This window comes from Lonchura striata, chromosome 5 (genome assembly GCF_050655825.1).
Source record: "Lonchura striata isolate lonStrDom1 chromosome 5, ASM5065582v1, whole genome shotgun sequence".
NCBI classification, from domain to species: domain Eukaryota; kingdom Metazoa; phylum Chordata; class Aves; order Passeriformes; family Estrildidae; genus Lonchura; species Lonchura striata.
In genome coordinates this window covers 72,166,829-72,181,926 of record NC_140707.1, presented here as the reverse complement: position 1 = coordinate 72,181,926, position 15,098 = coordinate 72,166,829, and the positions used below count along the sequence as shown (strand labels likewise).

At 43.7% G+C, this 15,098-nt stretch overlaps 1 protein-coding gene across 1 annotated transcript in view; it reads right to left on the bottom strand.

Annotated features, from left to right (window-relative positions):
- Positions 1 to 15,098, bottom strand: part of SOS2 (SOS Ras/Rho guanine nucleotide exchange factor 2) — a 47,890-nt gene that overhangs the window by 9,129 nt on the left and 23,663 nt on the right. The window contains exons 7-14 of the mRNA XM_021536068.4: positions 13,222 to 13,332; positions 12,031 to 12,129; positions 10,108 to 10,235; positions 8,358 to 9,013; positions 7,290 to 7,371; positions 6,183 to 6,305; positions 3,059 to 3,162; positions 1,076 to 1,295 (exon numbers count right to left, since the gene is read on the bottom strand). Of these exons, the coding sequence (XP_021391743.3) occupies positions 1,076 to 1,295; positions 3,059 to 3,162; positions 6,183 to 6,305; positions 7,290 to 7,371; positions 8,358 to 9,013; positions 10,108 to 10,235; positions 12,031 to 12,129; positions 13,222 to 13,332 (1,523 nt within the window). The remainder of the gene's footprint in view (positions 1 to 1,075; positions 1,296 to 3,058; positions 3,163 to 6,182; positions 6,306 to 7,289; positions 7,372 to 8,357; positions 9,014 to 10,107; positions 10,236 to 12,030; positions 12,130 to 13,221; positions 13,333 to 15,098) is intronic.

Genomic DNA, 15,098 nt, shown 5'->3' with positions numbered 1-15,098 from the left:
AAAAAAGAAAACATGTCTTGGGTGGGAAATGGGGGGTGTGTATTCTATTCCTAGATGATGGGGCAGTTCTGTTCTGTTCTGTGGGCAGTTTCTTTATCTCTCCCACAGCCAATCCTCCCTCCTGAAGATCTCTGCTGTCCATGGGCCATTAATTATTAATTATCTTCTGTTCATGGCCACTGAGTGTCCCTGCATGGCTGAGAAAATTCCATCATCCATGGGGAGATGCTTTGCCCAGGGGAGGAGCCAAACATTCCTACCTGGATCCAATCTGACCTGGGAACAGCACAGCAGCCTTTGCCCCCTGCATTCCCAGAGGAGCAGCTTCCTTCCCCTGCATTCCCAGAGGAGCAGCTTTCTTCCCCCTGCATTCCCAGAGGAGCAGCTTTCTTCCCCCTGCATTCCCAGAGGAGCAGCTTCCTTCCCCCTGCATTCCCAGAGGAGCAGCTTCCTTCCCCCTGCATTCCCAGAGGAGCAGCTTCCTTCCCCCTGCATTCCCAGGGGAGCAGCTTCCTTCCCCCTGCATTCCCAGAGGAGCAGCTTTCCTCCCCCTGCATTCCCAGAGGAGCAGCTTCCTTCCCCCTGCATTCCCAGAGGAGCAGCTTTCCTGCCCCTGCATTCCCAGAGGAGCAGCTTTCTCCCCCTGCATTCCCAGAGGAGCCCAGGCCCATCTCCCCCAGCCCTGGAGCTCCAAGGAAAACTCCCCCCTTGTGCAGATCCTGCTCCAGCAGAAGCACAGCTGGCACTGCAGGAGGGCTGAGCCCCCCTGGGATGGGGCTGAGCCACTCCCTGACCCACAGGGGACAGGGCTGCTCTCACTCTGGCAGGGCTGTTATGTATTATTGCATTGTTTCTTTACTTATTTATTTAAAATTTTCTTCCCTAATAAGAAACTGTTATTTCTGCTCCCGTATCTTTACCTGAGGAGCCCCTTAATTTCAAAATTAGAACAATTTGGAGGGAGGGAGCGGGGGTTTACATTTTCCATTTCAGGGGAGGCTCCTGCCTTCCTTAGCAGACAGCTGGCTGTTGAAAGGCAGCCAGAGCAAAAGCAGAGTGTGAGAGCTGAGCGTGCCTGTACAGGTCGGACTCGAGCAGGGTGAGCTGCCGGGCGATCTCGATGGGGTGCAGCGTCATCAGCTCCAGGGCCTCGCTGTGCCCCACGCGCCACAGGTGCCACTCCAGCGGCGGCGGGGGGCTCTCGAAGGTGATGTTGTGGCTCACCCCATCTGCCTGGGCTTTCTTCCTCTTGATGATTTTAGCTATGGACTCCACCCACTTCTTCATGGATTTTCCTACAGAAAATAAATAATTAAAAAATAACCCCAAAAAAAAACCATACATGAGTATTGTAAGTGCAGACGAATCCAATGGGAAGAAATGGCAATGTCTGACTCAATTCAGAAGGCTGAATGATTTCTTGATTATAACTATGCTAAAATACATTAATATACTATATAAAAGGAGGATGCTAAAACTACATACCACTTTCTCTGACTCTAACACACCCTCTCCAGAGTCCAGCCCCAGGTGGGTTGGATTGGCCACCAGGCCCAAACAATCCTCACCAGAATCCAACCAAGCCATCACCCCAGGTAAACAATTCTCCAAGCACATTCCACATGGGAAAAACAAGGAGCAGAAAGAGAAATTGTTTTCTCTTTCATTTCTCTCTATGCACCTCTATGAAAAATCCTGAGAGGGACAGAAATGTGTTTGCCACACATGAGTTTTTTAATGCTGTTGTAAGTTTGGTTTTAAACCGACAGAGGGGAGGGTTAAACTACCAGGCCAAGAGAGGGGAAAAGTGCATTGATCTTGTTATAACTGTTGGTTTTTAATAAATTAATTTTCTTTCATAAATGTCAATGTTATAGAGCAATCTCTCTATACTTTGAATACTTTGAGTTTGTAAATACATGTATTTGGGAACTGGAGCTCAGGCTGGAGGGATTCTGGACAAAGGATGGAGGGATAGGACAGGGGGAAATGGATTCAAACTGGCAGAGGGCAGGGTTAGATGGGATACTGGGAATTGGGAATTCATGGCTGGGAGAGCAGGGAGGCCAAGAGAAGCTGTGGATCCCGGGAAATTTCCAAGGCCAGGCTGGACAGGACTTGGAGCACCCCGGGATAGTGGGAAGTGTCTCTGCCCATGGCAGGGGTGGGACTGGATGGGCTTTAAGCTCCCTTCAACCCAAACCATTCTGGGAATCTCTGATTTTAAAGGACTTTTGATAATTTAGTGAAATCAACTCCCCAAAAATTTGAATGTACACTCAGAATTCTGCATTTCTGCATGTAAATGAGTCAGCTTTGTATTTCTCTTTTTTTCCTTATGGGTTTTCACACCTGTATCAGCTGACAAATAAACACATGTGAAACCAGTTCTATTTAACCACATCCTCTGACAGTTTTGGTGCCAAAAAAGTAGAAAAAAGTTTTATAGTAATTCACTTTTTTTGGTGGATAAAAAGTGACTCTGTGTCCAAGGTCTTTTAATTGTCTCAGAATTATGTTGCCCAATGTAAGGCTTGGCACTCTGAAAAGGAAAACCTGGAATTGAGGATAAGGATTAAAAATGCCAACACTGCTGCCCTCCACAGAGGCTGCCAAAAAAATCTAGTCCATAAAGAAGAGATACCAAATGGCCCCAATATCCTCTTCTAAAAGGATAATGATTTTCAGTTGGAATGTTATATAAATGGGAAAAATCAGGATGGAAAAAACTCAGTTAGCAAAAGGGAAGCAATTCTTTATGGAGAGGGGGAAGGTAACAGCCTGAATTACAGAGTCAAGCAAGGATGACCATACTGTCCAGAAGGAAATATATTTAAAGTATTATTATCCTAATGCTTGAAATAATTTTTAGGAGCTTTAGGAGTTTAGGCTCCAGACCAAAGCTTCCTCATGTAAAGGGGAGTCTCATAAACAGCTCAATTAAAGGCATTAAAATGACTCATGTGTGTAAAGGTGTTCTCAGGCCTAAAATCCATCAGGATCAGACTGGCAAGTTGTGCCAAAATGTGGGAAGGGAACAGGACCCCCCTTACTGCACCTCTGACACTGGAAATGAAGGTCTCCAGCCTCTCCAGCAGCTCCAGATCCCTCTCAAAATCATAAAAATGGTGCTCGACCCAGTGCCGGAAAACATTCAATATTCTGAGGAAAGAAGAAAAAATACTGAGTGTCTTTTAAAGGACTTCCATGGCTTATCCCATATAAACGAACCACAATCCTACAAAACTCAAGTTACAGATTCATGTAGCTGGTGATTCTCAAAATACACATGGACAAAGGAGCAAAGACTGAGCTTGGCAGGGGTTTAAAACCTGATTTATAGGTTTTAAAGAATAGTTTTAGCATAAATATAGCTTGGTGCTATTTTAAAATCTAATGTAAAAAATGCCAGTGCTGAGATGGTTTCAGAAAAGGAAGAAACTTAGCAAAACCAGATAAAAATTGTATTTCTAATTTTTCTTGTAATTTCCTTTTTTCTTGCTGTGTTTTTTCTTAAATGAAAAAGTTAATTAGGATCTCCCACTTGTTAAAAAGCAGATTTGTCATTCTTTCTTTCCTACACACAAATTTCAGCTTCAAAGTTGTTGTTACTGCCCTGCTTATACTATTTTAATGACTCAAAAGGCCTGATTAGATCCAGTACATCCTTTAAGAATAACACTAAACTTCCCCTTGATTTTTCTCTACTCTTTCTTACACAAATCAGTCTTTAAAACTGAACTCCAGCTGCTCTCCAGCCTTCTGCACTCAGGATAAATCAGAATAAAAAACTGGTTTGTCTCTTCTTCAGGTAAACAAGCTGAGCTCACACCTTCAACACTTGGATTTACCCAGGTGCAATTTATCACCTGAGCAAAAATCAGCCCTACACTGAGGACAAATAAAGGACACATGGAAAATTCCTTAACTCTCCTCTTCCCACAGTGCAAGGTAAAAAATAAGGTTTATCCCATAAAAGAATTGCTGCCCGAACCCATCATTCAGGCTGGAAATCAATGACACATTCCAAAAGGCAAAGTTTTGATCCAAGTTTCATCTAACAGGATCTTATCTAATCCATCTCTGCCCTTGAGATCCCATGGTGAAAACTCTGGGAAAGCCAGAGATTCTTGGATCTGCTGAGTGCACTTCCAGCTGAGCACCTCCTCCTTCCCATCACCTCACATGCACTTTTTTGTGTCCAAGCCCTTTCCATGCCTGGCCACTGCATTTTCTACAAGATGGAGAGTGCAGGGAAGCAGAGAAGGGAGGGATTGACACCTTCAATTCTCCACCTTCTTCCCAATTTGTAGTGTCTGAAGCAGAGGTCAATGCTTTTAACAACACTGGAATGCACAAAGTGCTGAGTTTATCCACCAACAGCTCAAACTCACTCACTGGCAGCTGTGAGACAGCTTCAAGCTACTGGAAATTCACAGTGTGGATCAGAAGCAGCTCCCAGAAAACAGCAAAACCAGGGAAAGCACGAGCTGAGAGGCTGCTCTCCCAGGAACTGATAACTGTGGAGACTTCTGGTCTCTGATAAAGTGGGAACACCAAGGGCCTGATAAGCTGCCCAAGGCCAGCAGCACACAGGAGGATCAAGGTTACACTGAGGTTGTGTGACTTGGATCACACTCAAGAAGGTGGTGGCAGCTCTGTGTCGAGGAAAACTACAGGGCTACCCACAGATTAATCTTTTTAATCTTTTATATATATATATATGCACACGGGTGTCTGATAAAAACGGGACCCCTGATTGACTTTCTGAACACCTTGGAGGTTCTGGCATGTCAGTGTGACCCTTTTGAGTCAACTGCTGTTGCTCCAACAGGAATGTGTGGTAGCAGGTAACTGAGGGTTCTCTGTGTGTGTAATTAATTGCCTTAATTACTATTAGTAGAATTAATATTGATAGTAATTAATGTGCCATTAATAGGAACATCTTGATGTTACTCATCAGTGTAATGACTAAAAGTTGCACAAGCAAACACTGCTTGTGATCTGTGTCTCCTCCTGTCTCGATCCCCAGTCAGGGCAACAATTACTCCCATTCATGCTAGAAATGCTTAATTGTTCCCCAAATTAGCTTGGTCAGCAAGACCTTGAAGATTCCCTGCAGCCCACTGCAATGTGCAGCACAGACAAGAGTCTCCCTGTCTGTGAGCAATCACATCCACGGGTCTGGGAAAGGGAGTGAAACACCAGCAGGGCTGGAAAACTGGGAACAGAGGAATTATCTTCCCAGGGCCTGGGAACAAGGAATGCTTTGAGAGCGTGGCCAGTCCTGCTCTGAGCTCCACATCCCTCACCCACAGGCGCCGTGGGTGGGGATCCCAGCTGGGCCAGCTCCAGCAGTCGCTGGGATTAATCAGGACACGATTTGGGGTATGATGCTGGCAGGCATGGCTAAAGTCTCCAGCAGAGATTAGAAGCTGCAGGAGCTGTGGCCATCAGGGCAGGCCAGGCTGGCAGTGCCAGGGCAGGGCTGGTGATTTATTAAAAAAATCTGGATATTGATCTAGTATTGATATCCAACTGTGATGGACAAAAACTCTCTAACAGTTTAAAGTTAGAAAGTGTGTGTTTGTTGTGTGTGGGATCGCTCCCATATCCACACCGCAGCTTCCAGGTGGTTACAGAGTCTTTTTATCCATACAGGTATTGAATACCCAAAATACAAATACATATTCATAAATTTTCGTACATCCCATTCCTCACTTCGTATGCTAATCACTCCAAAATCTATTCAGCATGGGTAGTTTGTTCCTTGAAATGGGTGGGTGTCCCTTTCATGGGGAGGGGTCCCAAAATGAGGAAGTCAATGAAGTCTTCCTCCTTCTGACCTTTCTACCTTTTCAATGCAAATATGACAAATGAACTCTTGGTAGAACTCCCATTCCTTGTCTTCAATTGGTTTCAGAACAGAGGAGGCCACAATTGTTTTATGTTCCTAAAAGCTATTTGTCAGTCTCTATATTCTTCATTATAAACCCAGCTAACTAAACATTGTGCTGACAAGCAGTTATCAGCTAACTACTAACTCCTAACTTCATCAAGGCCTACTCATTTATTATTATTATTTTAATTAATTCTAGTAAGGCTTATTTTTAACTAAAACCTTAGCTCCTCTAAAATCTCTAAATTCCTTAAAGCTTACGTTTCCCTGGGGGCACACACACCTGAGCTGCACGGGCTGCACGTATTCCTTGCGGAAGCGCTTCAGGTCGGCGCTGATGGGCTGCTCCCCCTTCTCGATGGCCAGCCTGTCTGCCTCCGTGGGCTCGGGCTCAGGGATCTCAAACCTGGGGGGAAAACACCACACACTGATGGCACCCAAGACAAAACACAACCCTCCGTGCACAAGCTGCAGTTGATAGAAATGTTATTTCTATAAATTCAGCGTGGGGAGAAGCAGGTGCTTCTCTGCCATCCGGTTTGCCTGGAATTCCCTCCTCCCCAGCTCCACACCCTGCTAATTCACTGCTTCTCTGCTCATCACACCATGTCTAGACTGGGATAGAAGGTTTTTAACGACCTGCTGGCTTGATTAAGGGAAGATTAAATGAGAGCTTAAGAGCAGCTTTACCACACTGCATTAAAATGCTGTTTGCCTTAATTCTGTGCCTTCAAACAAACTGCCTGGAACGTTTCTGTCCTTATTTCCATTGTGCACTCAACTCCCTCATGAGCCAAGTCAGCAGTTCACAACATCACCACCCACAGCCCAGACACACCAGGTGCTCCAGATCATACCTCATTCAGGTAACTCATTTAAACTGGGAAAAGAAAGCTTGCACTGAAAACCTGGATCATTGTTTTAAAGTTACTGGTTTATAAACTTCACTAGAACACTGAAACCTGACACTGGGATCCTGAGCAGGAAAGCAGCACTTGGAATCTCTGCTTTTTGTGGGTCCCTTCCAACTCAGGATGTTATATGATTCCAAATACACAAAACTCTTCAGGAACTGGAGTGACAGGACAAGGGGAAAGGCTTCAAACTGACAGAGAGGAGGCTTAGATGGGATTTGAGGAAGAAATTCCTGGCTGGGAGGGTGAGGAGGGCCCTGGAATAGAATTCCCAGAGAAACTGTGACTCCTCTAACCCTGGAAGTGTCCAAGGCCAGGCTGGACAGGGCTTGGAGCAGCCTGGGATAGTGGAAGTGTCCCTGCCCATGGTAGGGAGTGGCACTGGATGGGTTTTAAGGCCCTTTCTCAAACCATTCTGGGATTTTATTCTACAATTCCAAACCTTTTCCATGCCTTCAGAAAGGATTACTGCTCACCTTTCTATCAGCAAACTCAGCAGCTCCTGGGGCTTGCAAAAGGAGCGATAGGTGGTCAGGAAAGTCCGAACAAAGTTAGGATCTGTAAGGATTGAATAAGAAAATTATAGCAGTGGGTTTTTATCCAGTTGCAAAAGATCAGAAATAAAATACAGAGAAAAAGTTTAATCTGCAGAGAAGGCACTGAGGTAATAAGGCAAGCACTGTGTTTGAAAATAGCCAGAAATTACAGGCCTTGGGAAATTTTCACTCAGTTCTTTGGTGTGTTTCCCTGAAAAATACCGAACTGCACATCCAATATTCTCTGAAATCCTCTGTCTCAGCCTCCCCTGAGGAATGACTCTCCCTGACCAGCTGTACTATTGGGGAAGTTTAACAAAAATGGCATCAGTCCCAACAGCACCAGCTTCCCTTTGCACCCCAAAACTGAGACCCAACGTTTTCCTCAGCATCAGCACTTCATGGAACTCCTTCAAGCTTTCACTTCTGTGCCTTTCAGACAGTGAAAGGCTGAAAAATGCTGATGGTGATTTGCATCCACTTCAACCCAAATATGTCACAGAGTGGCAGGCTGAATGTAATAAATATGAAAAATACAGTAAATATAATAAATATAACCTTCAACCTAGGTACTTCACCGAGCGGCAGGCTGAATGTAATAAATATGAAAAATACAGTAAATATAATAAATATAACCTTCAACCCAGGTACTTCACAGAGTGGCAGGCTGAATGTAATAAATATGAAAAATACAGCTAAATAAAAAATAATTAAAAATATATAATAAATATAATCTCCAACTATTTTCCTCCCTCATAGAGCCTCAGCTTGTAACACTCCATTGCTTTGGCCATGATGAAACATGGAAACATATTTTTGTGGTTTTTTAGGGGATGAAAGGTTTGCATACTCAGAATTTTCTTACAGCTTTGCCTGCAAAGCCAGGTGATTTAATAACATATTTTTATTCCCTGCAGATGCTATTTTACATTTCATTACAAGCAGAAAAAAGCTAAAGATAAAAGGATTAACTTCCTCACCCACGTAAGAACAACAAGCTCAGCATACCTGCATACATATGGTAGGTCAGCCTCTCGATGAGCTTCACCACCGTGCCCCCTTTGATGATGGGAATACCATTCCTGCTCTGCAAGTTGTCCTCAAAAACGATGTTCTCCTCAGAGTCCTCCACCACGAAACGATACACGCTGGGGCTGGGCAGCCTCAGGGGCTGCTCGTTCTCCTCCTGCAGCAGCACCGAGTCCAGCATCCTGTCCAGGGTGCTGCGGTACTGCAGCGAGATCAGCGCCGCCATCCACGTGCTCTTCTCCTCGGCCGACCTGGCGGCGAACAGGACGCTGCTGTCGTCCTTGGACACCAGCTCGAAGGCGTGCCTGTACTCCGCCGTGTCCTCCTTGTCCACCACCTGCATCTTCCTCATGACAATCTTCTCCTTGAGCCTGTACTCGGCGCTGCTGTAGCCGGGCAGCCGCGACTGCCCGTGGTTGGTTTTGCAGCTGATCAGCAAACCGTCGAAGAGGAAGATGTGGCGCTCGTGCTTGGCCCCGATTTTTGTCAGCCCTCCTTCCATGATGAACTCGTTGCAGCACTGGCCGATGTCTTTGCCTTCCCAGCCGTCGATGTTTTTCTGGATTTCGTTCATTTTCTTGATGGCCAAGTGCTTGCTTCTCATCTGCCGGTGGTAGAAGCGACAGACCGGCTCCCTTGAGGGAGGAACAGAAAAAGTCACAACGGGCAGGTTCCAGATTTGCCATCCCAAAAGACTAAAATAATCAATGGAATTAATTGCTTAAATCATGAGTTTTTTGCCCTCAAAATGCCCTCATCAAGTTCCAAATAAGCCACATGCACCGTTTTGGCTGGGAAGTTGAGAATATTGTCCTGGCTTGTAAGATGTGGTTTAGGGGTGTGTACTCTATTTTCCATCTGAGAAAGCTGGGGCAATTCTCTGCAGTTTTTTGGGCATTTTCTTTTTCTCTCCCACAGTCAATCCTCCCTCCAGGAGACCTCTGCTGTCCATGGGCACTGAGTGTCCCTGCATGGCTGAGAAAATTCCATCATCCATGGGGAGATGCTCTGCCCAGGGGAGGAGCCAAACATTCCTACCTGGATACAATCTGACCTGGGAACAGCACAGCAGCCTTTGCCCCCTGCATTCCCAGAGGAGCAGCTTCCTTCCCCCTGCATTCCCAGAGGAGCAGCTTCCTTCCCCCTGCATTCCCAGAGGAGCAGCTTTCTTCCCCCTGCATTCCCAGAGGAGCCCAGGCCCATCTCCCCCAGCCCTGGAGCTCCAAGGAAAACTCCCCCCTTGTGCAGATCCTGCTCCAGCAGAAGCACAGCTGGCACTGCAGGAGGGCTGAGCCCCCCTGGGATGGGGCTGAGCCACTCCCTGACCCACAGGGGACAGGGCTGCTCTCACTCTGGCACTGCTTTGTTTTCTGTTTTTTTGTACTATTGCATTTGTATTTTTAATTCTCCTACTAAAGAACTGTTATTCCTGCTCCCATATCTTTACCTGAAAACCCCTTAATTTCAAAATTATAACAATTCACAGACAAGCAGTTTACATTTCCCATTTCAGGACAGACCCCCACCTTCCTTAGCAGACACCCGTCTTTTCAAACCAAGACAAATATTCACATTATTCTTACACATAGGTAAAGTTTCGCACTGCTGCTCCATCTACAAAGAAACCTGGCAAGAACACATGCCTCGAGAAGGAAATACAGAGATTTTCTAGCAGGAAAAGGTGCTTTATGTCCCTCCCTGCCAGCTGAGGGGAGGCAGGGGTGCTTACCCGGGCCGGCGCCGCGGGGAGTGCTTGCTGTAGATGCGCTCCATGCTGCACTGCAGGTTCAGCAGGGCAGTGATGGCCTGCTTCAGGCACTCCCTGTCCTCTTCATCCTCACTGCACTCCTGCAATTGCTAGCACACAACAAACAGTTGATTTCCTTTCAGATTTGCCTCATTTCTAGCAGGGTAAAAAGACTGAAAGACCTTCTCACGTGGAGTTATGATCAGCATTCAGTGGAATTTTAAGTCAGTGACTTTTTACAGAGTCCCACTAAAAATTTAAATGCTTTCACTGCTATAATGATCATCTTTCATGCTGTATGAGCCTTTAAAATGAATAAAAACATGACAAAATTATTTTGCCAGGCTTTATTTATCAAAAATGGGAGAAAATCTCTGCTCTCTATGGCACCTGTGTTAATGTTTCCCTGAAAAAGGGAAAAAACATATTTTCCACTTGTAAAACCAGCTCCAGGTTCAGAATCCCCCAGAGCTGTGGCAGCACGTGATTTCATCCTTAAATTCATCCTTAAATTTCATCCTGATGAACCTTCCCAGCTCTAAGACACAATGGGGCATTAATTAGCCTGACCTTCAGCACCAGGCAGGTCCCTGCTCCAATTCTGGCTTTTCAACCTGCAAGATTTTCAGAATTTTCAGAGAATTATGCCATGCAGGTGATGATCGTGGAAAGGAAAATTCCATTATTTTGAAAGACACTCTTCTGATAAAGAAATTTTCCCTGATATCCAGTTTAAGCCTCCCCTGGCAGAGCTTGACCCTCCTGTCAGGAAGTTGCAGAAAATTAAGATTGTTTGGGTTTTTCTAAAAGTCTTTCTGAACTGCTTTCTAAACTGACTCTCACTAGAAATGCCTAATAGTTGATAATTTACTGAAATCACACATATTTAGGTGTATTGGAAGTTGTCCCTGCCCATGGCAGGGGCTGGAACCAGATGATTTTTAAGGACCCTTCCAACCCAAACCATTCTGGGATTTCAACTTTTCTGCAAAATATTGGCAATCCATTAATTTGAGATAGGTCTAAATAAATCATCCCTTGTTTTTACTTATTTAAATCAGGATATGCAAAAAATCACAGCAGACATGAAGAAAACAAGAGTGAAATTAAGTAGAAATAAAAAAGGAGCTTGTGCTAAATATTAATTACAGACTTGGTATTAACACAACTCCTAGAAATATTTAGGTTGGATTATAGATAAATTCTATTTTCTTCCTTCCTACAAGTATATCTTTTAAAACACAAAATAAATCCCTATAACTCACCTGTACAGCATCAGATTTTACAGTGAGAACCTCAAAGAATAATTTCTGTTGCTATTTCCAAATGTCAGCTATAGCCACAGGGTGTTTTACCCATTTAATTAAGTTCATCCCTGTTAGTTAATAATTGATTTACCCTTAAAGCATTACAAACTTTCCCCACACAATGGGGCAAACAGAACCTTTTTTATGTTATCCTCAGCTAATTCCAGTTAGGAATTAGGACAAATGGTTGAATATTAAGAATGGATTATTCTGAAATAATAAACTGAGCTGCAGCTGGAGTGTGACCTGAGACTGAGAGCTCTGACTGAATCCTGCTTAGCTTTTGCTGAATGAACAAAAAATTCAGAACTCACAGAAAGAAGAAATTAGATTTGTGTATTCAATTTTTAACTATATTAAAACTCAAGTTCAATAAATATTTGTTTAATAAAATGTAATTCAAATGTTCATATGAGAGCAACAGATGTTTTTTAAGATTTTTTAAAGTACGTTTTTACTTTTTAGAAATGAAGTAACCAGTGTCAAATAATTTTAATTTTCAGAGGGAGTAAGTAAAATGTAACCAGCTATTTAAAAGTTCAGATTCTGTACATTAATAATTATTTTCAGTGAGAAATGAGAGTGTGGCTCCACTTACCTGCAGCAACTCAAAGTAGTGCAAGCAGTGATAGACTGGAATCAGCATGAGGCGAGGCAGGACATACTGGACAGCCTCCTTAAATCCTTCAGCTGTGGACTGGAAAGGAAAAAAAACAGGATTATTTACACTGAAATACTCAGAATAATCACTGTGCTCCCATTATGTCCAATATCCCACAGAAATATGGAGGCCTCATTGGGTACTGAAGAAATCAGTATCACTCCCAGAAACTGAGAATCACAGGTTTATCACTTAAAAAATGAGAAATATTTTCCATTCCCAGTAGCTGACTAAGGCAGTAATTCAGGGTGTAAGATGAGGAGAGATTTTTCCAAACAGTGCTGAAAATCTTGCCATATTCCATCTGAGGAGAAACTGAATTACCTCAGGGACAGAAAGGAGGTCAGATTCACCACTTGATTTAAATATCAATTTAATCTGGAATAAAAGAATTCAATTCCAGCTTTGAGCTTTAAATTTAGGAGGGCAGGTGGCAAAGAGCTTTCCTTGCTCACTCCCCAAGGAATATTTCAGAGTGAGATGATCCAGCTCAGCAAGGAGCTGCAGAGGAAACTCCCTGAAGGAAGGGCTCAGTGGATCTCATCCTGGAGATGTCCCAGTACCACTAAACTGGGCTTAACTGGGAGCACCAGTGACCACCACTTGCTCAGCAGCTTCTCTAAGGGCATTTCTGAACACCAAGCCAGCCTGAGCAGCATTTTTAATTAATAAATCTGCTACACAGGCAGGAGGAAGAGAGAAACCAATAAAAAAATCACAGATTATCCTCCTGGCCAGCAATGGCTAAGAAATCACTGGAGAATTATTCCAGAAAAAGAAGCAGTCACAGGCTCAGGGATGAAGGAGGCCTTGGATATGCACAGGAGAAAATGAAAATATGGTGTTTGTGTGCCTGTGGTTGGCTTTAAAAGGCAAAATAAAAGTGGCAGTGTGAGAATTCACCCTCTGTTCTCATACAGGATGTGAGGAGAAAAAAACCTGCAAAAACATTCATGGATGGGTCAGAGCTGTGCCCTGTTTGTACAGCAAAAATCAAAATATCTCACACTGAAGGAAGGGAAGGACCTCGAGGATTCTTCCTTAGTTAGAAGCAAAGAATTACTGACAGAATTCCAGCCTTTGAAATATGAGAATTAGAGCCATTCAGTATTTCTCATTTGCACTCACCTGGAAGTGCAGAGCCACAGCAGGTTTGGCCATTAAGTTGTTAAAATGCTCATGAAATTGTGGAGAAAGAATATCCTGGGACAAGGTTTCATATGGATCAAAGGCTTGCTCCTAAATAAAAACAGAATTACACAAAGAAGTAAGTAAAGGATCCAAGCTATTTCTGTCCCAGCTGCTACAATAATTCTCTTTAGTAAGCCGATGGAACTTTTCAAGAAACTATTGACTTTACAAAATAAATACTGAGTAAACCACAATCTTATTTCACTTCCAGCTTTTAAATGCCCATCATTTTCTTGGAATTCCTCAACTTCCCCATCTTTATGGCCAACACAAAGTTTGTTGTACTGCAGCAGTGGGAACCAAGAGAAATTTACATTTTTGCTTTTAACTCCATTTCACATGGAATGGCAATTTTACCCCTCTGTCCATGAAAATGGACAATGTGGAAACTTGGGACACTTTTCCAGGGAAAATATTTCATTTGGGACAAACCAACCAGGCTCAGGCCAAAGCCTTTAAGTGCCATCAAGGGTTTAGATGCAAAAATTATGGTTCTGTTTGGAGTATGCAGCTGACCTGGAGGCACAGGGATCCCAGAGGAATCATTATCTGGCTGTGCAGGAATCCCACAGGAATAATTTCTGACTGCAGGAATCCCACAGGAATCATTCCTGGCTGTACAGGGATCCCTGCAGGAATCATTTCTGGTTGCAGGGATCATTTCTGGCTGTACAGGAATAATTTCTGACTGTACAGGAATAATTTCTGACTGCAGATCCCACAGGAATAATTTCTGGTTGTAGGAATCATTTCTGGCTGTATAGGGATCCCACAGGAATAATTTCTGGCTCTACAGGAATCCCTGCAGGAATCATTTCTGGCTGTACAGGAATAATTTCTGACTGTACAGGAATAATTTCTGACTGCAGGAATCTCTGCAGGAATCATTTCTCGCTGTACAGGAATAATTTCTGTCTGTACAGGTATCCATGCAGGAATAATTTCTGGTTGCAGGGATCATTTCTGGCTGTACAGGAATAATTTCTGACTGCAGGAATCCCACAGAAGTAATTTCTGGTTGCAGGAATCATTTCTGGCTGTATAGGGATCCCACAGGAATAATTTCTGGCTGTACAGGAATCCCTGCAGGAATCATTTCTGGCTACACAGGAGTAATTTCTGGCTATACAGGAATAATTTCTGGGTGTGCAGGAATAATTTCTGACTGTACAGGAATAATTTCTGGCTGTACAGGAATCCCTGCAGGAAGCATTTCTGGTTGCAGGAATAATTTCTGGCTACACAGGAGTAATTTCTGTCTGTACAGGAATAATTTCTGGGTGTGCAGGAATAATTTCTGACTGTACAGGAATAATTTCTGGCTGTACAGGAATCACTGCAGGAAGCATTTCTGGTTGCAGGGATCATTTCTGGCCCCCAGCTGGGCTGTGCCAGGGCCTGTCAGGCTGATGCCAGTCCCTGCAGGGACTGATTCACTCCTGAGTCACTGCTGGGATCAGCACATCCCTCTTTTCTCCCCAGTGCTTGCCAGGCTGCTGGATTTGGGAATGCCAACCCCACAAAAGGCTTGTTTGAACATTGGTGAAGTCTCAAGTCACAGTGGAATTCACAGTGCAAATCCACAGCAGCAGTCAGGCCAGCATTTCCTGACTCTGTGCTGTCTTCTGGAATTATTTAAAATTTTTACTGCATTTAAAAGCGGTTTTAGTTTCTTCCATTTAGACTTCAATCAGTATTTTTATGTTTTGGGTTTGTTTTATTAGTAAAATGAATGAGATTAAAATGAATTGTATTAGGGATCTGCCTAAAGAGATTAATTATTTAAAAAGGGTTTTATACTTACAATGCTGCAA